This window comes from Callithrix jacchus, chromosome X (genome assembly GCF_049354715.1).
Source record: "Callithrix jacchus isolate 240 chromosome X, calJac240_pri, whole genome shotgun sequence".
NCBI lineage: Eukaryota > Metazoa > Chordata > Mammalia > Primates > Cebidae > Callithrix > Callithrix jacchus.
The window spans coordinates 84,047,566-84,071,482 of NC_133524.1; the positions used below are offsets into that span (position 1 = coordinate 84,047,566).

The window sequence follows — 23,917 nt, forward strand, 5'->3', positions numbered from 1 at the left end:
ACTAATACATTTCTAGTTTATGGTAGTAAGCACCTTGCAGCCTTGGTAAGGGAGACATGATTAACATATAAAATTAATAAGTGACTAGGTCATTATGGTTATTTTGGAAGTATTTCATTCCACTTAGACTTTTTGAAGTTTAACAGTGGATTGAACCTCATTTTAAAGACATGAACATTGATTCTTAAGATAAAGTGACTCAGATAGGCATACAGGTAGCTACAGAGAAATCCAATTTTAATATCCAGATTTTATGATTCCTCATTCAGTATGCTTTACATCATAATTTGGGCTAAACAAATACTTTCCTTGCTGTTTTCTCAGGCTCTTCTTGATGTTATAAATTACACCTTTAATTATTGTAACTATAATGCAAGCAACATTAAAAATGCAGCATTTTAGACCAATTAACATTTCTAGATGTATTGCTGCATTCTTTGTCCTTCATTTAAGTAGTATACATATGTTTAAAACATGAAATATCACAATGTTGAATAAAAATAACAAAGATTCATAGTAGTAGCTCTGCAGCAACAGAGCATGACACTGGTTGAGAATCGTTATTCTGAAGAGTGGAAAATGGATTGCACAGTTGATTCCCTGGCACCTATGTGGTATATCCAGGGGAAGACCGGCGTCTGTAAAGCCACAAGAGGAGTGATCTTTAGGAAGCCAATTATCTCTCTAGAATATGATTCATTATTGTGACTTGATATTCTCCTACTGGCAGTTCGATACATTTTAACAAGTACAAAACACATTTGGATTTTCATTAGCTGCTATGCAGAAGTTAGTACTACAATGCAATTTTAGATGAAAATAGATTATTGAATTTGAGGTCAATTCCCCATTTATTCTACTTACAAAAGGAAATTTATTGTTCTGTATTTTGAAAAGTATTGCTGGTTTTCTACACAGACAGAACCACCTTTCTGGAAAACAGGATGATGTATTCCTGTTAGTTTTGTTGAGTGCCCAGCATTTCAGGTAGTCTTCCTGCCTTTCTGGGCTAACTACCCATGGAAGGAGTCATTCTTCTCCCAATGTTAGAAATTAAGTGTTTTGTCACCTACAATCTCTATCTAACGCACACTCTTTCCCAGACTCACAATGATATTTGCTGGTCTTACCACTTCTGATTTTCTGATTTACATATCATAGACCTATGGCAAGTGAGGGCAGGAAATTCCTTAAAAATTATCTTGAAACATCCAGTAATACACTATAAAAATGGTCAAATAAGTCACCTTAGGGCAGTTCGACTTACTGGAATTTGTATATAATATTAAAAGAGTTCTTATGGCTCAAATTTTCTTAAACAAGAATATTGTTCATTCAGTGCTACCAGAAAGACAATTAATAACTCTCTTAATGTAATGTATAAAAAGAGGAAACATTTAAAATTTAAAATATCACCAGTGGGCTGGGTGCAGTGGCTCATCCCTCCAGTCTTAGCACTTTGGGAAACCGAGGTGGTTAGATCACTTGTGCTCAGAAGTTCAAGATCAGCCTGAGCAACATTGTGAAACCCAGTCTCTGTATAATAATAATAATAATAATAATAATAATAATAATAAATCAGCCAGGCTTAGTGAAACATGCCTGTAGTCTCAGAAGGCTGAGGTCGGAGGATCCATTGAGCCTGGGGAGTTTGAAGTGCAGTGAACTGTGATTGCATCACTGCACTCCAGCCTCAGCAAAAGAGCGAGACGCTGTCTGAAAAAAATAAAGAAATAAATTAGCAATGGACAATTATAATTCATGATTACTCAATGACAGAACAGATGAACTTTATGTAAATTGTAAGAAATCCTGATATTAATATACAGCTTAAATTCAAATTCAGAAAAAAATAGTATCCAAGCAAATAAAGTTGAGCTTATATCCTTTGCTTAAAGAAATAGATTTAGTGCAGCATTTGTCAGACTGTGTTCTACAAAGTTTTAGTATCCGTAGAATGAATAATAGATATTACATTTCATGTCTTTTTTGAAAATTCATTAAAATATTTTATGTGTAAAGCTTTGGAAAAACTTCGATTAAGAAAACCTGGAGTACCTGGGTTTAAACCCCAATTTCAAGATTTATTACCTGTATGACATTAGACAAGTTATTCAGTTTCCATCTTGGTTTAGTGACGAAACACAGAAATGTAGAGTAAGAGTGTAATATTATACACTCTTAAGGTTTTAATATTATACTCTGTAATATTATACACTCTTAAGGTTTCTTTGAATATTATATATGTATGTAATATATATTCAAAATACTATATATATGTATATATATATATATATATATATATATGAGAGAGAGAGAGAGCTTGCAAGATTGTGTGGCTTATGATAAGTGCTAGATAAGATTTCTATTAACTTGTTGTTACCTAATTTGGCCTGGGAATTTTCTTACCCAATTTCGCCATTTTTAAATATATGCTCTTTTAACATTTTGTGGAACAAGTTGTCAAATGAAAAGTAGTTTGGAAAAAGTTGATGTAAGACAGGTTCTGTATGGTCTACAGGAAAGTAAACAGTTGTTTGGCAACTTAAAATTGTATTAGGCATATTGAGGCTAAGGGTCAGCAGTTTGCTCAAAGCAGCAGCCAGCTTTCTCTTGAGATTGGTTTTGTGGACTACACTGTATGTCATGCTGTTTGTCCTGCCAACCCTTCTTAACTGTAGTTTCCTCTTTTTGGCTCAATTCCTAACTGCAAGTTCACTGCCTCCAACTGTTGTTTTGTTGAGACAACTGGAACTTTAGCACAGATCGAGTGTGTTCTGTCTTAATATCTCTATCTGTAACTCGACAGATACTTGCAAAATATAGTCAACGTTTAGTGCTCACGTTATTTGATGGCTAAGCTTATGTCTAGCAAAATGCAGCTCCTATTGAATGTTTTGAGATCCTCCCAAAGCTGTATTTTTTCAGCTTTTCTCTCACAGCCATAGAAATGAACTAAATTTTAATCTTGCGTCTATCCATGAATGGTGATTCTTAAAAACCACTGGAATTTTTGTTCCTCATTAGGGTAGCCTGTAACTACCTTCACGTCATTTCTTTGCTCTTTCAGTCTCTAGCTTTTAGATCTGTATGGCTTTTCCATTGCTGCATTCTGAAGTTTTTAGAGTCCAAGGGTTTTTTTTTTTTTTTTCTGAATAGAAAACACATTTAGTACAATTTTTTAGAGTTCAAGTATTTTTCTGAGTATAATTCAGAGCATAAGCATGTATTGAAAATAAACCCAAATATTACCTCTGTTTGGAAAGATTTGCGTCTTCTCAGTTGATTTGTAGAGAATTTCAAAACTGTTTCCAGACCAGTTTCACTGTAAAGCAATCACACAAACACACCAACGTAGTAACCAGCTAACATCACAATGACAATATCAAATTCACACATATCAATAGTAACCTTGAGTGTAAATGGACTAAATGCCCCACTTGAAAAGCACGGAGTGGCAAGCTGGATATAAAAGCAATACCCCATGGTATTATGTCTTTGAGAACTCCATCTAACATGTCATGACACTCATAGGCTCAAAATAAAGGGATGTAGAAAAATCTGTCAAGCAAATGGAAAACAGAAAAAACATAGGAGTTGAAATTCTAATCTCAGAAAAACAGATTTCCAACCAATAATGATAAAAATGACAAGGAAGAGCATTACATAATGGTAAAAATGTTCAATTCAACAAGAAGAGCTGACTATTCTAAATATATATGCACCCAACACAGGAGCACCAATATTCAGAAAGCAAGCAACGATGTCCTCGCAAAAGTCTAGTGAATTCAACTTAATTATATTTAGATAATGTCCCTAATTATCTACTGGTACACTGCTACCATGGGCCAAAAAGAAAAATCTGGGTAGATTTTGAGGCATTATTTCAGAATTTAGCAAAATTCATCCTACCACAAAAATAGATTCAAAGAAAAGAAGGGAAATATCAGTTGTGCAAAAAAAAAAAAAAAAAAAAAAACCTGTCATTAGAAGATCCTGATTCTAAGAGGTATGATAAATCTTATCAAACATGTAAGTGGAAGTAAACACAGCCTAAACTATCTAACTGCATGTTTGGTAGAATAACTAAAGTTCTGTTTTGCCACTCTGAACTCCTTGTAAGTGTACCAGTGGATGATTAGGGACATTATCTAAAAATAATCAAGTTTCCTTCACTAGACTTTTGGGAGGACGTCGTTGGAGTATGGCTTGTTCTGGTACTTTTAGTACTTGTTTCCTTATATTTGGTTGTGTTGCTGTCTGTTATGGACTTCCTAGGGGGAATAATTTCAAATTTGCATACTCACATTTTATCTATCGCCATTCCCCCACACCTCATCTTTTTACACCATTATGCTGAGAGTTTTATTTTAATATCTGCTTTACATTAATACAGTAAAAGAATGTACCTATACTACAGAGGCTGGCTGTATAGGTGGCATGCCATGATTTCCTTAGTTTGGTCCTCAGTGTATAAGTATGAGGCAGATAAAAATGTAGAAAGAATACCTGAAGTTTTTTCTTTCTTCTCCCCCTTCCGACTAAGCTGATCCTCATAGGCTAGGCAGCCTATCATTTATAAAAGTGCCAGCAAGGATATGCACTAGAAAAGGATTCCTTTAGATATGCACTAAGGAGGATATGCACTAAAAGGAGTTTCTTTTAGAATTTCAGAGTGCACCCACTGACCATGTTGTTTTAGATGGAATTTACTACATATTGAGTTCTGTCCAAAATAACAGTCTAACATCCTTAGCAGACAAAATAATACATTACCAATAATCTTGGAATTTTAAAAACCATTTGCATTTTACAATTTTCATTTACTTTATGTTTCAAATTCGGGATCAGACATATATTTAATACATCTTTTTAAAGTTTACAAACTATTTATTGTAGCATGAAGAAATTACCAGAGTTGAAAGTTACATTGTCAAAATATTAACAAATTCAATTTTAAGTTAATTTTGGTTTGTGCTGTGCAGCACAGATTTGTTAAATAAATCTATCCAGCTTTCAGTTACATTAAGAAATGATCCCCATTTTACAAAGTGTCATCCATACACTAAACCTCAGTATCAGGCAGTATACTCAAGTGAAAAACCTGCATGTATACCCCCAAATCTAAAATAAAAGGTAAAATTATTAACATAAATAAATAAATGGAATGGAATAATTCTGATTTTAGGTATAACAGCTGCAGCAATGGCTGAGGCAATGAAACTGCAGAAGATGAAGCTTATGGCTGTGAACACTCTTCAGGGAAATGGAAGCCAAAATGGGACTGAATCAGAGCCTGATGATCTTAATTCTAACATAGGTGAGTGTCTTGAAGAATCCCAGACAGGTGATTCTTACTGTGTTATTGTGGGGCAGGAGAGAGGTAAGATGAGGATGTAGGAGAGAGAATAATATGTCTACTTTTCTTATAAAGATACTCAAGAGGTCGCTTAGTCCTATTGCTAACTTGTACACTGAAATTAGAAAACAGTTACAAGTCATAACCTCATTTTGGAAACATTTATTTATCTTCACTATTTTGCTGTGATGAAAATGAATTATAATTCTTATAGTGCTCGCCATTGTGCTCTCTGCCTGCCAAAGGGTGCTCCACTCCAGCATCACCCCAGGTTTCTTACTCCATCCTATTCTAAAAAATTTACCACTGAAAGGCAATGCTGATAGTCCAGCTGGCTGGGCTGAAGTCTTTTCATCCAGAGTACTAATTCCTTAGTTAAATGAAAGTGCCAGCTGACTTCAGGCATTATCTACAGGGTCTAATGAAGAGAGGTAGAACAGGGAGCAGGCAAAGAAGAAAAGATGGATGAAAGGAAAAGAAGACAGAGGTGACTTGTAGAGTGGAATGTCCTTTCCTCTCATATTACTTGTTTCTTTCTTTTACCCGGTAATCACTGGTTGTTAGCCTTGATCATAAAACCCCTCAGATCTGTTTTGAAGATAGGTGAGATTATAATTATCAACAACATGAACGGATGGATGGACAGATGGAAATATGGATGCATGGATGGATGGATGGATGATGGAAGGGTGGACAAATAAATAAAGGAAAGATCTAAGAAACAATTTTATTTTAGGTTTAGAAATACATGTGCAGGTTTGTTAAAAAGTAAACACATGATTTGGGGGTTTGGTGTACATAGAGATTATTTTGACACTTGGGTACAAACATAGTACATGACAGTTTTATTTCTTTCTGAACTTCTCCCTCCTCTCACCCTTCTTCCTTGAGTAGTTCCCAGTGTCAGTTGTTCTCTTTTTCCTGTTCATGCATTCTCATCATTTCGATCCCACTAATAAGTGAAAACATGCAGTATTTGATTTTACGTTCCTGCATTAGTTTGCTATGCAAAATGGCCTCACTCCATTCATGTTCCTGCAAAAGAAGTGATCTCATTGTTTTTTATCGATGCATAGTATTCCATAGTGCACATTTATCACATTTTCTTTTAAAAATATATATTTTATTGTGTTTTAGGTTTGGGGGTACATGTGAAGAACATGCAAGATTGTTGCATAGGTACATACATGGCAATGTGGTTTGCTGTCTTCCTCCCCATCCACTCTGTCATTTTTGGACATTCAGGTTGATTCCATGTCAACCAGACATGGAATTGCTATTGTCAGTAGTGCTACAGTGAAACACGTGTGCATGTGTCTTCATGGTAGAACAATTTATATTCCTTTGGGCATATACCCAGTAGTGGGATGGTTGGGTCAAATAGTGTTTCTGTTTTTAGTTCTTTGGGGAATCACCACACTGCGCTCCCTAATGGTTGAGTTAATTTACACTTCCATCAGCAGTGTATAAACGTTCCCCTTTCTCTACAACCTTGCCCACATCTCTTATTTTTTGACTTTATAGTAATAGCCATGACTGGTGTGAGATGGTATCTCACTGTGGTTTTGATTTGCATTTCTCTAACAATCAATGGTGTTGAGCTTTTTCCATATGCTTCCTGGTCACATGTATGTCTTCTTTAGAAAAGTGTCTGTTCATGTATTTTGCCCACATTTTAACAGGGTTGTTTGTTGCTTGTACCTTAAAGTTCCTTGAAGATTCTTTATATTAGACCTTTGCCAGGTGTATAGTCTGCAAATATCTTCTCCCGTTCTCTAGGTTGCCTTCTTATTCTGTTGATAGTTTCTTTGTCTGTAAAGAGCTTTAATTAGTTTCCATTTCTCTCTTTTTGCATTTGTTGCAATTGCTTTTGGCATCGTCATGAAATCTTTGCCAGTTCCTATGTCTGAAATGGCATTTACTAAGTTATCTCCCAAGGTTTTTACATTTTGAGATTTTATATTTAGGAATTTAATCCATCCTGAGTTGATTTTTGTATATGCTGTAAAGAAGGGGTTCAATTTCAATCTTCTGCATATAGCTAGCCAGTTATCCCAGCACCATTTATTGATTAGAGTGTCCTTTTCCATTGCTTGTTTTTGTCAGCTTTATTAAAGTGCAGATGGTTGCAGGTCTGTGGTTTTTCTTGTGGGTTAGCCATTCTGTAACATTGATCTATCTATGTGTTTGTTTTGTACCTGTAGTATGCGGTTTTGTTTACTGTAGCCCTGTAATATAATTTCAAGGCAGGTAATGTGATGCCTTCAGCTTTGTTCTTTTTACTTAGGATTGCTTTGGGTATTTGGAATCTATTTTGATTCCATATGAATTTTAGAATAGTTTTTTCTAGACCTATGAAAAACATCATTGATAGTTTGATAGGAATAGCAGTGACTTTGTAAATTGCTTTGGGCAATATGGCCATTTTAACAATATTCCTCTTCCTAACCAAGAACATGAAATGTTTTTCCATTTGTTTTTCATTTGGTAATTAATTTTCTCAGCATTTGCTTGTCTGAAGAGGATCCTATTTCTCCTTCACTTATGAAGCTTAGTTTAGCTGGTTATGAAATTCTTTTTTTTTTCTCTTTTGAGATGAAGTCTCACTCTATCACCCATGCTGGAGTGCAGTGGCATGATCCTGGCTCACTACAACCTCCGCCTCCTGGGTTCAAGCAATTCTCCCTGCCTTAGTCTCCCAGGGGGCTGAGATTACAGGTGCCCACCACCACGCCTGACTAATTTTTGTATTTATAGTAGAGAAGGGGTTTAACCTTGTTGGCCAGGCTAGTCTCAAACTCCTGATCTGAGATGCTCCGCCTGCATCAGCATCCCAGTGTTGGGGGATTATAGGTATGAGCCAATGTGTCCAACCACAGATATGAAATTCTTGGTTGGAATTTCTTTCCTTTAACAATGTTGAATATCGCCCCCCAATCTCTTCTGCCTTCTAGGGTTTCTGCTGGGATGTTTGCTGTTATTCTGATTGTCTTTCTTACATTGTTGACCTGTCCTTTTTTCTATGGCTGCTCTTACCATTTTTTCTTACATGTCAGCCTTCTAGAATCTGATGGTTATGTGTCTTGGGGATGATCTTCATGTGAAGTATCTTGTGAAGGTTTACGTAATTCCATATTTCTCAGATATTTTGTGTTCCTTTTTTTCTTTTTTTAAAATGATCAAAAGATTGAAATTTTATTAGATAAAGATGCTATTAGTAGAGGAACATATGGAAGCTCTAGGAAGTGCTGCCCAACTGTCTACCAGTGGCAGAGTTACAGGAGGTAGCCAAGTTTGGGTCAAAGCGGGACTGCTGGGCCAGAAGTTGGCACTGAGCCCTGGTTGAAAAACGGTGGTGGAGCAATGTTCACGCTTCCTGGCACTGCAATTATGGCCTCAATTGGGGCTGTGGCACCTGTGCTGGCTTGTCCTGAGGCCCAAGACTTGCAGAAGTCCCCTTGGACTTGGGAGTTGTCCCCAAAAAACCTTCAGGTGGCTCTTTGCCTCAGTCTAAAAGTGTGTTGGAAGGGTGCAGGGGAGCAGGGTGATTCTCCCATTCCCAGTCTTGCACAGGTCCCTGTGAGGAGCATGAATCTCCCAAGGGGCTCTCACTCACTCACCCTTTCCATGTTTGGGAAGTTATCTTGGCCATTTTAACAATATCGATTCTTCCTATCCAAGAGCATGAAATGTTATTCCATTTGGTAATGAATTCCCTCAGCATTTGCTTGTGTGAAAAGGATCTTATTTCGCTTATGAAACTTAGTTTGGCTGGATATGAAATTCCATTTTGTTTTTCAGATGGAGTCTTGCTCTATGACCCAGGCTGAAGTGCAGTGGCACAATCTTGGCTCACTAGAACTTCCACCTCCCGGGTTCAAACAATTCTCCCTGCCTCAGCCTCCCAAGTAGCTGAGATTACAGGCGCCCACCACTGTGCCTGGCTAATTTTCATATTTTCAGTAGAGAAGGGGTTTCACTATTTGGCCAGGCTAGTCTCAAACTCCTGATCTCAGGTGATCCACCTGCCCTGGCCTCCCAAAGTGCTGGGATTATAGATGTGAGCCACCCTGCTGGCTATTTTTTAAGATGCTGATATCTAACAGGGTGGTGGCCAGCTTCATTCCTCTCTGTCCTCTGTTTTTGCCTGCTGCCTTGATATATCCCGACATGATTTATCTGCTGATTGGCTTGCACGGTCAGTGTTCTCCAGCCCTTGAGATCAGTTTAGATCACTTTTTCTCCATGAGATCAGTGCACATGAACTGCTTCTAGTTCATCCTGTTGGCCCTATTCCCCAAATATTTTTCATTTAAAAAATGGGCAATTAAAGATGGTTTTAGGATCCAGAGATTGCCAAGCTAACTGCAGTTAACTTCAATATAATGTGATAGATGTTTGGCAGAAGCTTTACATTGTTTTTTCTAGGCTCCTGGAAATTCAAGCATGGTGGGGCTTTATTTTGCAGGTAAGTGGGAAGAGCAATTAAAGAGGAAAATTATTGAATGAAATCAGTGTGAGAAACTACTCTGACTTTAGGACAGTGTAGATCACCTCGTGTAAAATTACAATTTTCATGTTGAAATACAAGGTGAGAATTGCCCTCCAACCAGTGATAACAGTGACTTTTTTCCCACATAGCCTGGATGCAATTTATTGGGGAATCAATAGAAAATGCATATTTTACTGGTTTCTTGGAAACTGAAAACAACCTATATATAAGAATAAAATTAACACTAAACAATAATAATAGCAACAGTAAGAATAGTTACTAGTTATTATGTACTAAGTATCTCTCATATTAACTCATTTAATTTTTAACAAAATCCTAAGAAAATGGTACTTCTAATACTCCCCTTTTATAGATCAGGAAACAGAAGCACAAAGGTTCAGCCTTCCCATAATCATAAAACTAGTAAGTTGCAGATCTAAGTTTGAGTCTTGTGTCTAGTTAAATCCGAAGTGTTAGCTTTTCTCATATTATGCATCCTCTTTAATGCTTGTTTATAATGAGAATTTGACTTTATCAATCCCTGGAATAAAAAATCTTAAAATGAAGATACAGTGAGAAAACTGATTATCAGTTTCCTAATCCTAATGGCAGTTAATTCATACTGGCTTTCAAATCTTAAAGTGACTTAGAAGTGACCAATATTTAAAAGGAAGCCTCTTATAATCCAATGTTGTTATAAAGGAGTGTTTTGTACCAGTAAAAACTGGTGAGAGTTCACACAGTAATTTCTGTCTTGTTTGCCTCAGGAACACTGGTTTTTGGAAAAAAATATTCTAAAAAGTTTTTAAGTATCTCCTTTGTAATAAGCTATCATATTTGAGAGCTATACTGTTAGCTAATTTTAAACTTGCTAAATAGTTAATAATGTTCCTGGCCAGATATACTCTGGCCTAATTCTGAATATCTATCATTGTGATAAAATAAAGTATAGATTTCCATCTGTGTATGATGTTATACTTGGTGCACTAGAAATGGAATGATGGAAGTCATTGTCCTTGACCATGCAGAGATTACAATATAATTGTCTTTATCTTGATGGAATGAAGTGAATCTGACTTGAAGTATTATAATATTAATTATTGTATAGTTTTAAATGAAGTTTCAGAAGCTTTTCAAAGTCTGAATAAATGAAATCCCTGCTCTACTTGAAAGTAAAACTACTGTAATTTCATAAAGGATCATTTGTAAATGAAAATGTATTTCAAGAATTTTAGATCTGAAAATTTTTGGTAATCTTCGGACTAGTGTGTCTTTGTTGCCCTTTGGGTTGACTATCTCAGCATTTAAACTGAGATCAAAGACTAGACTTGATTTCTCTTTAACTTTTATCTTCTTTAGTGCCTTCCAAGAAGGGACAGAAGTAGATAATCTCAAAAAGAGAGATCAGGGTTCATCGCTTTTAGGGTCTGATTACTAGTTAAGGGAATATCCTTTCTGAATGCTCATGGTACAGGTAAGACTGGGAAATTGGCTATTTGATCCAAAAGGAAGTTAGATCTTGGAGAAACATTAAAACGTTATTTATAAGATGTGTACTAGATCTAATCAGGCAAAGGAAAAGCAGTAAATTTGGTGAATACTCAATTGAGTAAGTTGTGAGGTATCCTGAGGAATATATATTGAATGTTTCCATCAGTTATGTGGTGATGCAGAATTGAGTGTTAGATTATTATCAAATGCAGTTATTTTCAGTTTTGTTGTAAAAAATTCCAGTTGTATATTTGAAGTGACTAGCAAATAATAGACATTCCATGAAGAGCAAGTACATAAATGAAATAAGCAATGTGGCTTGTGACCATTTCTAAACCACTGCATGAGGGATTAGAGTAATTCTTGAATATGATTCTCAATGAAATTCAATTATCATATTTATTAGGCTCCACAGTGTACAATATTCCAACAGTTATAAAGGCAATATGTTGGTAGTCTGAGGAGAGAAGACAAAAAAAATCACTGTACTACATCAAATGCTTATGATCTAGGTATGAGAGGAGATAAGAAAGGAATTAATATATAAATGAGTATACTCTGTCATGGAATGTGGTAAAAGCAACAAGAAGAACTGTGAGAATATAGAGAAAGAAGAAATTACTTTTAAGGTAATCAAAAAGGGATTCAATTGTAGGATGTAGTGTTTGAACTGGCCTTTGAAAGAAATGATATTGAAAATCAGAAAAAGAAATGGGTAGCTTTGAATGAAGTATTAAATAGATTGACTCACTCTATTGAGTGCCTCCAGACCAAGGAGTATATCATCAAGACTTTGTACAAGGTGGAAGAGACTATGAAATAAAGCTCGTCTCTCCCCACTTATCTGTACATAATGGCCTCGGTGATTACATAGATCGATCATTAAAATAAAACAAGCCTTCAACGAATAAACACACTGTATTATTCCCCTGAAGAGTCATTTTTACATAGTGATTCTCAGATACCTCAGGACATTTCTAGGAGTTGGGTAAGAGTTGAAGACATGGCTTGAGGCAATTTTATGTTTGATTAATAGAAAATTTTGATCAATTACGTTTTTAGGTTAACTACAAAGCACCTGTTGTTTACAATCTTATTGACAAAGATTTCTAAAATTAAAATTTAGAGTCCTAAGTGACTTCAGATAATTTAATCCCAACCCCGCATACTATAGATGATGTTTGAAGCATAAGAAATTGGCATGTAATTCACACGGCTATTTAATGAGAGAGCCGGCACTGATTCATTGTTCCTTGATCTTTCCACCATAACACTATGTTTCTAATGTTCGAATCAATTTCTAGTATAGGTTAAGCTACATAATCAAATTTCTTTCTTTTATATTGAGTCTCAGTCAATAAGCCTAGACATTGTGATGAAGCTGATAAAGGAGATTGTCCTTAATTTGGCTTGAGGAATATTTTATTTACAAAATAGTTATCAGACTTCAGACTAGACCTGACCTAACCTCAAGATCTACTCTGGGAATTACTATTTTGACTACATCTCTGATAGATTTTCTTTCTTGATACTATCATTTTTTCTCTTCAATTAAGTGAAGTATAGAAAACAAATGTTTCACTTGGAGCTCTGAAACTGTTCAATTAAGTCATAAAAATACATACATATGTATATATATATATATATATATATATATATATATATATATATATATATATATAATAAAGTAGTATTCAGCCATAAAAATACAACACCTTTCTGTCATTTGCAACAACATGGATGGAACTGGAGGTTAATGTATTAAGTGAAGTATGCCAGGCACAGAAAGACAAACATCGCATATTATCACTTATTTGTGGGAGCTAAAAATTAAAATGAGTGAATACATGGAAGCAGAGTATATAAAGTGGCTCAGAAGGGTAGTGTGGGGTGAGGTGGGAAGAGGATGTGGGGAGGGTTAATGGATAAAGACAGAATAAAAAAAACCTAGTATTTGCCAGCACAACAGGGTTACTATAGTTGAAAATAATTTAATTGTACACTGAAAAATAACTAAAAGAGTGTAATTGGATTGTATTCTTTGTGAATAACACAAAAGATAAATGCTTGAGGTGATAGATACCCCTTTTACCCTGATGTGATTATTATGCTTTGTATGCCTGTATCAAAATATATCAAATGCAATCCATAAATATACTTACCATGCACCCACAAAAAATAACAATTAATGTTTAAAAATCTAGTTAGATCCACAAATATTACAAATGATTAAATGTGATTTAGAATTGTATATTGTTTTAACTATAAACTCAATGATTTAGGTCCCTACTTTGAAATCAAGCTGAGTGCATATTACGTTTCCGGCTTTCTCCCTAAGGGTAGCATTTGTTTTCATAAGATACAATTATAAATAGAAATGAATGGTCTCTCTTTCTTGAATTTATCTGTGGTGATAGGAATCTTTTACCTGAGAGCACAGTTTTTGGTTCTTATAAGCCACTTTCACAATGATTTGTGTAACCAGAAAGCTTTAAAAATGAGTTTGTTTTTCAATTTAAGAGGGAGCACACTCTGTTTTAAATTGTGGCAAGATTGCTATTTAATTTCATCATTGTTATTAGTTGCTAAGTCCCCTGAAGGCAAAATATGACTGATATGAAAACATGCCAAGTATTCAATTAAAATTTTTCTGTTGGTGTTAATATGTTTATCTATCTTGTCATTTAAAAAAGGATCGTATTTTATTTTCTCCTCATATTCCTTGTAACTTGTTATTCTAGCTCCCCATTACCCATTGATTTTTGCCATTTAATTGTGTAGGTATTGGCTTTTATTTGTTTGTGAAAGGCTTTATCAAAATACAAATTAAAAGATCATGTTTTCACAACTGAACTTAACAGAAAAATGTACAGCAATGTATCATCTTCCTACAGAGTATGAGATCAACCATTGTGTACTTTGCTCTTCACAAAAAGAAAACAACCAGGGTTGTCAGACAGCACATACTTCATGACCTAAGAAAATTTCCACAACTATTGACAAATCCTGAAATAAGCAGGACACTGACCTAAAAATACCAGAAAGCTGTATGAATGTGTGTGAAAAAGGGTTTTCCTTCTGAGAGTTCTTGCATCTTCTGTTTTGTTTAAGTTGATATTTTTGGATGATTTGACAAGAGCAGAGGCAGGAGAGTATGAAAATAGAGTCAGTACCATTAGGCTTTAAAAGAAAGAGCAAATTTAAGAGTTAGAATATTCTTATGCAAGAACAGAATTTTCTCTTTGAAGACAGACCTATAGTTTCTTTGATTTGAGGTTTTGTTTAATAATTTCCTTAATGGCTGCACCATGACTTTGCATCAAGATTTCAGCATGAATAACAACTTGTTCATGTTTCATTTAGCTCCAAATGAGAAATTCTGGTTTTTATTGTTTTAGGAAATTAGTCTGTGTACTGTTTCTCCTGGAACTTTATAATTAATCACTAAAGGTTATGGCTGTAGAGAGCTTGTGGGAAATAGATGTTTGAATGATTATAATTGTAGCTGTCAAATTAGAAATATAGTTATACAGTAGCAGAATCTATTTTTAAACTACAACAATGACTTTCAGGGTTGACCATTTACTTGTAGAAATAGATGGGGTATTTTTAACTGCATCGTTTATTTCAGGAAGCACTATGCTCAGTGATGTTCTCTGGAGAACCCACCATTATAACCATGTAAATCTTTATCCTCCAAGTCCCTGCTTGTTCTGACTTTTGTGTCAGTTTTACTTTCATGGAGCAGATGTTGAGTACTTTACCTTTTGGAAAATATAGTTTATAGTGGAGAGAATCAAAGTGTATATGCTTGATTAACTTGCAAAGTTGAATTAGAAAATCCCAAGATTGTCATCTTTCTTTATGTTATCCAAACACCTCACTAGATATGGAGCAAGATGTTTCTAGAGAATCAAGTGAGGCATTCTGTTTTTATTAGCTCTTGATATCAGTAACTGTTTTGAGAGGATTTTCTCTGATAGAATTTTAAACTTTCACTACTCTACCCATCTCTCTTCTGTGCTTATGACCCCTTAAAAAGTAACCAACCCAAATGCCCATCAAGGATAGACTGGATAAAGAAAATGTGACACATATACACCATGGAATACTATGCAGCCATAAAAAAGGATGAGTTCATGTCCTTTGCAGGGACATGGATGAATCTGGAAACCATCATTCACAGCAAACTGACACAAGAACAGAAAACCAAACACTGCATATTCACATTTATAAGTGGGTGTTGAGCAATGAGAACACATGGACACAGAGAGGGGAACATCACACACTGGGGTCAGTTGGGGGGTGGGTGGCTAGGGGAGTGATAGCAGGGGATGGGGAGTTTGGAGAGGGATAACATTAGGAGAAATACCTAATGTCGGTGAAGGGGGGATGGATGCAGCAAACCACCATGGCATGTGTATACCTATGTAACACTCCTGCAAGAGCTGCACATGTATCCCAGAACTTAAAGTATAATAAAGAAAAAAAAGTAAGCCAGAAGAACCTATTGTTTTTTTCAGTACCCTTCTATCACTCATTCCAGGAGTAAGCAACTCTCACTACTGGGGAACTGTTGATTATGTCTATTCCTATTACCTTATCTAGTGAATTACATTTCTTGTTTTGTGACTATTATTAAGGTCAGTTAGTGTAAAGCCACCTCAGAGTTTGGCCCAACTGTTATCTCTTCCTCACAATTAATAATTTGAAATGATGTGATCTATCCTTATAGATCTTATTAGCCAACCCATAATCATTCTAATCTTTCTAGTCTTACCCCTTCCTCCTGTCCCCAACTATGCTGTTATCAAATCAAAGGGCCGAACTTCGCTTTTAAGAAGACCTAATCTGTGTTGAATATATTGTCTTGGTTCCTACAAGTTATACTCTTGTAGTGTTTCTGGGATTTTGAAAATGAATGCTAAATATCTAGCTCTTCTACAGTTTTGTGTGGTTCAAAACAAGTGATTTCAAACAAGTCTTCTCTGTGCCTTGGTTACAATGAATGAGTCTGGGATAATCATATTTCCTTTGAACTCTAATCTTTATTATTATAATTCTTGAACATGATTAGTCTAGTCCCATCTTCTGCTTGTATTGTTTTTACTTAATGGGTACTCTCCTGAATTTGTTGCTCTCTTAGTCCATACTATTTATTCCTTACTGAATCTTTCACTTAGTGATGTTACTTCAGGTTCTGAACCCATCCTTAGAAGTCTGAGGTTAGTGTCACGTGATCAAAATGTGCCTCTGTCCATGTTCAGTACACTGGCAGAAATGTTTTTCCTGCTTTTGGGATTTTATTTGTATCATTGCCTCAACTTAACATTTATTCATGGTTGATCATTCTTTGTGCCCTTGCTGGGAACTCTCTTCAGGTGTGCGATCTGACTGGATTTTCACAATATATTGATGAGCCAATTGTTTAGAATGGTCTCAAAACCCTTAGTAAAGTCAAAATAAATTATATCTATTGCTTCCCCTCTACCTCCCAGGCTGTCACTCTGTCACAGGAGATTAGATTTGCCTGACAAGACTCAATCTGTAGGAAGCCATGCAGGGTGTTATCCAGCATACTATTCCCTTCAAGGTATTTGCACATTGATTTGCAGTACCTTCCAAGACACACATGTTATCCTTACAGGTTAAATACAAACAGGTAAAAAATAACAGAAAGGGAAAATATAGGCAATGGTTCTTAAACCGGCCCAAGAAATAATATAATTTTAATTTTTTTCTAAAACCTTTGAAGAAATTATTATAAATGAGTTGTCGTATCTATGTTTGTTGAGAGATTGTGTTCATAAATGGAATTTACAATAAGTAATTATTGGTATATTCTATCATCTAAAAAGTATTCATTCATGAATTTGCTTGAACATGACAAAATATTCAATAGTAATTTGATTAATACAATGCCAGATTTCAATGGTTAATTTATAGCCTATATTGATTTTGAGTATCTATCTGTTTAGAGTATACATATTTCTAAAAATTAATAGTAATTCTGCACTGTCATGGTATACATATATAATCATTATTTTGTTTCTATTTACTTTTTAAAAGGCACTTTAATAAGCATAGAGCTTATTATAAAAGCACTTTAATAAGCACGTAGAGCTGGGCTCATTAAATATCTCCCACATTTAGTGGATTCTACTTTACACTGGACATATTAGTGTAAGGGACTGAGAAACAATCACTATTATTTTTTCTAAATCCTAATTTTCTATGATACTCAGATATTAACTCCATAGTCATGGATATGATCAGTATATACACTGAACCTACTTCATGCATTTAACTCAAGTAATAAATACTTGTGCTCTTATTGAAAGGTTTGGAAGTTCTGTAGTATCCAAAGTGAAAATTTTATGAGTTTTATTGAGGTGAAATTTACATACCATAAAATTCACTCTTTTGAAGTGTACAGTTCAGTGGCTTTAGTATATTTACAGAATTATACAACTACAATCATTATATAATTCTAGTCTTAATAACTTATTATCAAATTCCAGGAATATTTTGTCACTCCATAAAGAAATCCTGTACCCATTAGGATGCCCATTTCTCCGCATCTGCAAGAACCTGGAAACCACTAATCTACTATTACATTGTACACTCTATGGTTTTGCCTATTCTAGATATTTCATATAAATGGAATTGTACAATATGTGACCTCTTGTGTCTGATTTATTTCACTTGGAATAATGTTTTTAAGTTTCATCCATATTGTAGCATTTATCAGAACTTCATTTATTTTAATGCCTGAAAAGATTCTGTTTTATGAAAATACTACATTTTATTTGTCCATTTATCTGTTCATGGATATTTGGGTTGCTTATACTTTTTGGCTATAATAAATAATGGTGCCATAAACACCTGTGTACAGGATTTGTGTAGACATATGGTTTCATTTCTCTGAGACATATACCTAGGAGTAGAATCGCTGGGTCCAATGATAATAGATTTAACATTTTAAAAAAATGCCAAACATTTTACATTTCCAAAGTGAATTTCATGCATTGCATATTCATGGGTTGGTTTAAAAATTAGATTTTCATTCACCAGCATTTGCTGGATACTCCACACTCTATGTTCTTTCTTATGCAAATTTCTTAATATTTCAACATTGTAGTTCCCCTTTGTAGAGGCAAGCTGATCCTACCAACTGGCAGAAACTTTAATGCCTTCAATAATAAAAACAAAGGTTGTGACTTTAAAGAAAATTCAAGAAGTGAAATATGATTGTTTGGTTGACATAAGGAGAGAGGAATTGACCTCTGACTTTTCTAAAGTTTATGGTATAAATAATATAAAGCAGGAAAAAAAATTACGCCACAAAGGGGTCATCATAGCAGGCATGCCTTTATCCCTACTAATAATAGCTTCTTACTTTACTCTGCTTACATTTCCACCCTCTGAAGCTGAACAGTCTTACCCCCTACATGACCAGCAGCCACGGGTTAGAATGCCAGGCTAACTTTAGGAGAGCTGTGTCTATGAAAGTATTGGTTTTGATGATAATACTGCTATGATGACCCCTATGTGGCATAAAAAAAAAAGTGGGAGGTGGGGGCTGTGTGAGATTTTTCAACTGAAATGACATGAACAGCACAAGGAGAGAAGAAAAAACAAATTCTGGGGAATTTACCACTGGGTAAACTGTCTTAAGGTACACTCTCATAGGTTCCGGTAAGTCCTTAGGGAATTATACCTTCCCAGATGTTTTTCTCTTCTCTTCTGGCATACTATGGAGAATTATGCCTAAATCTTAAACCTTAAGACAGTTAAATAAGATCCCTTTCAAAAGGATTAACATGCCAAATATTACATACATACAGATTTATATTTATGTAGCATACACATATATTTTCTTTATCTGTATATAAATATGTCATGGTAATGATAAAAGGATAGTGACTACACATAAGATAAACATTTATCAAAAATATTCTGAATATATTCTTCTCTAAATTGCACTATAAATAATAAAATAGTAAAATATGAAGTGAAATAAAAAAATAGAACACAATTATAGGCAGTGAAAATTAGTAGCTCTTTAATCATAAAAGAAGAATATAGTTGGAGAAACTTTCAAGAAACCACTGTTAAGACAATTGGCTCTCAGGGTAAAAATTTAATATAGAAACAATGTAGGCACTCACTGTAGGAAATATTCATTTCATTCATGTATAAGAGTTTTGGTTTTTAACTTACTGAGGGAAGTTGATGGGCACTGATTCTCTAAGAGTATGTTTCCTTTCAGAATTAGATGTAATTAGTGAAGTAACATAAGACACTTTCTCAGAGCTGACCTTATCTTTAAGTAAGATAATTTTATGGACTCTGAGAAATTGTTGTGTTTCTGCCATTGCCAACTGTCTTAGCATGTGTTTAATGCAAAGCATAAAGTTAATTGTAAAGCTACCCAGGGTATTATATTTTTGACGCTTATCAACTGTTTACATGTTAGTGTGAATCAAAGTTTGAGTGTTAATGCTGATGAGAAGAGGGAATTCCCTGGATAGAGATTTTTAAACAATAGCAGAGAAAAAAAGAACTAAAAGTTAGGGCCCCAGACACAAACTCTGCCTATTTCAAAGTTTACCTCATTTTTTTCTGAAGCTGCATCATTTCCTCAGGAGTGATATTTCTAAATCTTAGCGAAGATGTCTAACTTCTCTTTCTTGGCAAAAAAGGGAAGGTGTCCCTTCATAAGCATTATTCGCCATGTGCAAATTCACACCGTGTCTACTTTACCTAATGCATTCCCAGACCAGGTTTCTTCTTTTTTTCTATATGAATTAAATTGTCAAGTCTTTTTAGTTGCTTCATAAATGGTTGGTTACAAGTGCCTTTTCTAGGTGATCATCATAAGATCCTAATGTTTATCTTAAATGGCTTGCAGAAATTTGCAAAGAAACCTGTATAAACCATTAGAACTGATTTGCATCTAAATCATTTTTAACCAGGAAGCAAAAGTTAGATTCTGCAGATGTTCAAGGTTTGTATTTTATGGGCAGCAGCATCTATGAAAAGTACACACCACGTTATAAAAATAGAGCACAAATGCTATTCCCTTCTAACTTTCTAGCTTTTAGACTTATTTCTCCTTCTGGGACATAATCAATGGAACATCAATGCAGTGTACTGGAGATAGTACCTGTTCCTATAAAACACTGAGCAAAGAACAAAGCATTTGTTTTCCTAGTGTAGATGCTGAAGTTAACATGCATTATTTAATAAATATATTTTTGCTTTCTCAAGAGATATATCAAGCAGTAGTAAATATTTCAGTGTTATTTCTTTGGGAAGTTCAAATATTTTGAGTGTAGACTTTCTTTTGGTTGGGTGGCAGGTGGTGTTGGTTAGGGGGAGGGAGTAGTTGGAGGAATCAAAAGAATGAGGAAAAGCATCATGCTGTAAAGTTTGTTGTTCTACCTCTTTTTCCAACTATACCTGCCATGGAATTTTCTCATAAATGCAAACATCCTTCATAATACGTTTAAAAACAACAAATACATCACTCCAATGAATATTTAGGGAACCATCAGGAGGGGAAGAACTGATTGGTTTAATGGAATGCTGTCAAGGCAAATCAACATCATGAAAGACACTGGGGCAGAATTGATACCTTTGCACTGACATGTTAAAAGAAAAGCTCATGCATTATTTAGAAAACCCAGAAATCTGTCAGCTGCATGATTGCCGAGTTAGCAGATGCAGGGGGATTCTGCTCAAGTTGAAAAGAAATGCGTAGGCACAGATCCATATTGTAACCTTTCATGTTCTACACCCACCATGAATACTCAGCTATTACGCAGTCAGCATTTTTGAGTTTTTCTTTTTTAAATTTTCAAGTGCTTCAAAAGGCAAAAGAGGTACATCTTTTAGTCTAAAAAAGCAAAATACCTGGGCTGTTATTTTAGCATTAAAGATGACAAGACCAAAGATTGTTTTTCATGTTTTTGAGTGTTGTGCAAGTTTCCCAGGAGTGTTTCGAAGCTGTTAAAGTAGGTATCATTTTTACACATTTATCCCATGAACAAAGTGTTTTCTTAACCATTTTGTCATCAATAAACGTAAGGAAACACTTTATTTTAGTGATTTAAGCACATGAGCATGCCATTTATAAACATGGAAAGTTTTATAGTCTACTAATATAAAACTGAATTTATAGATACTATACATGTAAGCATTGAAAATACTTTTATTGAACACACAAGGGCAGCATTCTCTAATAACATTTTGCCAAAATATAGTTATTGACATCCTCATGCCTTCGTATTACACCTACGAGGCAAGTAAGAATCCAGTACTCTGACTATTATCATAGAAGAGACATGGATGAATCTGGAGAACATCATTCTTAGCAAACTGACACAAGAACAGAAAATGAAATACCACATATTCTCACTCATAGGTGGGTGATGAAAAATGAGAACACATAGACACAGGGAAGGGAGTACCAGACACTGGGGTCTATTGGGGGGAAGAGAGGAGGGACAGCGGTGGGGGGGGTAGCTGGGGAGGGATAGCCTGGGGAGAAATGCCAAATGTGGGTGAAGGGGAGGAAGGCAGCAAAACACACTGCCATGTGTGTACCTATGCAAATGTCTTGCATGTTCTGCACATGTACCCCAAAACCTAAAATGCAATAAAAAAAAAAGAAGAGACAAAGGAATGCACAAAAGAATAAACTGCCTCCCTCAAGGTTACATATTTTGACAAGGGAAAATTAGTGGTAATAGAGCCAAGATCTTGTGTTTTCAGTGTAGTGAGCCTAATATGTTCTCTACTGCTGCATCCCAACTTTCCTCTGTAAGCTTCTCTCCATTTACAAATGTTTAGTTGTCTTTAAGCCAGAAAAGATTTAACAAAAATCCTCTATTCCTTATTAGCTGCTAATTTACAGCCAATGAAGGAAAAATCACAATCAATCAGGATTAATGCATAGAATTGGAAAGTAAGAATTTTTTGTGCCATCTATAATTTGGAAAAGTCTGTCCAAATAGGTTTCAGGAAGTTAATTGCTGATGAGATTTTGATTTAAAATTATATCTTACTATGTTAAAAAAAACCTATAAATTTTTGATGGGATTTCCACTGGAAATAATGAATAGTAAAAATTTATAAAACACATATTATTGCCTGATTTCTGGGTCCCTAGTATTTCTGTGGAAACAGATATGCATACTTCGACATATAGATGGTTAAACCTTCATTCCATAAATTCTTGTGGATTTGGTGTTGCGTAGAGGACTTCTTTGGGAGGAGCATTAATTTACACTATTTTATTTTCCAAAAACTCATCATAATCATTATTATATGCTATTTCTACTGACAAAATCACAATAAGTGAAAAATTCAGGAAGATAAATTTATATCTTCAGTCAACTTGTAGAATGATCTCAGGTCTGAATTCTCATATTTGCCTGGTTCCTTTGCTTCTGGATGATATTTTCCAGTTGCATCCTCTCCTTTTCCTCTCCACCAACCTCTGTTTACTACTCTTGTCTACTATGTGTATCAGATATATTAAGTTAATAAAGGCATTTGTATACTTCAGCAATGTTTTTGTTGTGGTGGTGTGTGTGTGTGTGTGTGTGTGTGAGAGAGAGAGAGAGAGAGAGAAAGAGAGAGAATGAACACATGCATGCTGAAGTGCTGAAGCGGCTGCATCAACGTCACTATCACTACGGTAATAGTCCAGGAAAGAGGTCCCTGCTTTCAAGCAAGAAACAAGAACTGCCATGATGGTTTGAGAATAAGGAAAAATAAAAGGGTGAAATAAGAGAGTGCATGTGACATTACCTTGGGAAATTGCAGAGGAAGCAACCTAACATTAGGTGTTAAAAGACTTGGATTCTAGAGCAATCCCTGCTAGGAAGTAACTGTGAATCCAGGCCAGTCTATTTCTGTACCTGAGCCTCAGTTTTCTGATGTGTAAAATAGTGAGTAGGATTAGATTACAGTTAAAGACAATTCTAGCTGTGGCAATTCTCCCTTTGTGCATAGGGTAATGAGTTATTGCTGTCACTAATTGCAGAAGGGAAAAAGAGAGGTGTGGCACACACAGGTAAGATGTCCATTTAGTTCGGGAACTGCCTGTAAATAAACTTTAGAACATTAATAATCCAGCCGAGCGCGGTGGCTCAAGCCTGTAATCCCAGTACTTTGGGAGGCCAAGGTGGGTGGATCAAAGGTCAAGAGATAGAGACCATCCTGGTCAACATGGTGAAACCCCGTCTGTACTAAAAATACAAAAAATTAGCTGGGCATGGTGGCGCGTGCCTGTAATCCCAGCTACTCGGGAGGCTGAGGCAGGAGAATTGCCTGAACCCAGGAGGCGGAGGTTGCGGTGAGCCGAGATCGCGGCATTGCGCTCCAGCCTGGGTAACAAGAGCGAAACTCCGTCTCAAAAAAAAAAAAAAAAAAAAAAGAAAATTCTAACTAAATAAAGTGCAAAAAAATATATACTTCAGACATTCAGCAATGTCTTCCCTGGATCCATTCATATTTATGAGAACTGCATGCATTCATTGAAGAAAAATTTATACCTCCTAGTT

General features: G+C 35.3%; 1 protein-coding gene across 13 annotated transcripts in view; it reads left to right on the plus strand.

Annotated features, from left to right (window-relative positions):
• The window catches only part of DACH2 (dachshund family transcription factor 2), a 647,423-nt gene that overhangs the window by 461,346 nt on the left and 162,160 nt on the right, over positions 1-23,917 (plus strand). For 9 of the 13 annotated variants that reach the window (XM_035288190.3, XM_008989565.4, XM_035288191.3 and 6 more), the window contains one exon: positions 5,189-5,320. The exons of the other annotated variants lie outside the window; for them this stretch is intronic. In XM_035288190.3, coding sequence (XP_035144081.1) covers positions 5,189-5,320 — 132 coding nt within the window. The remainder of the gene's footprint in view (positions 1-5,188; positions 5,321-23,917) is intronic. 13 annotated transcript variants of the gene reach the window in all.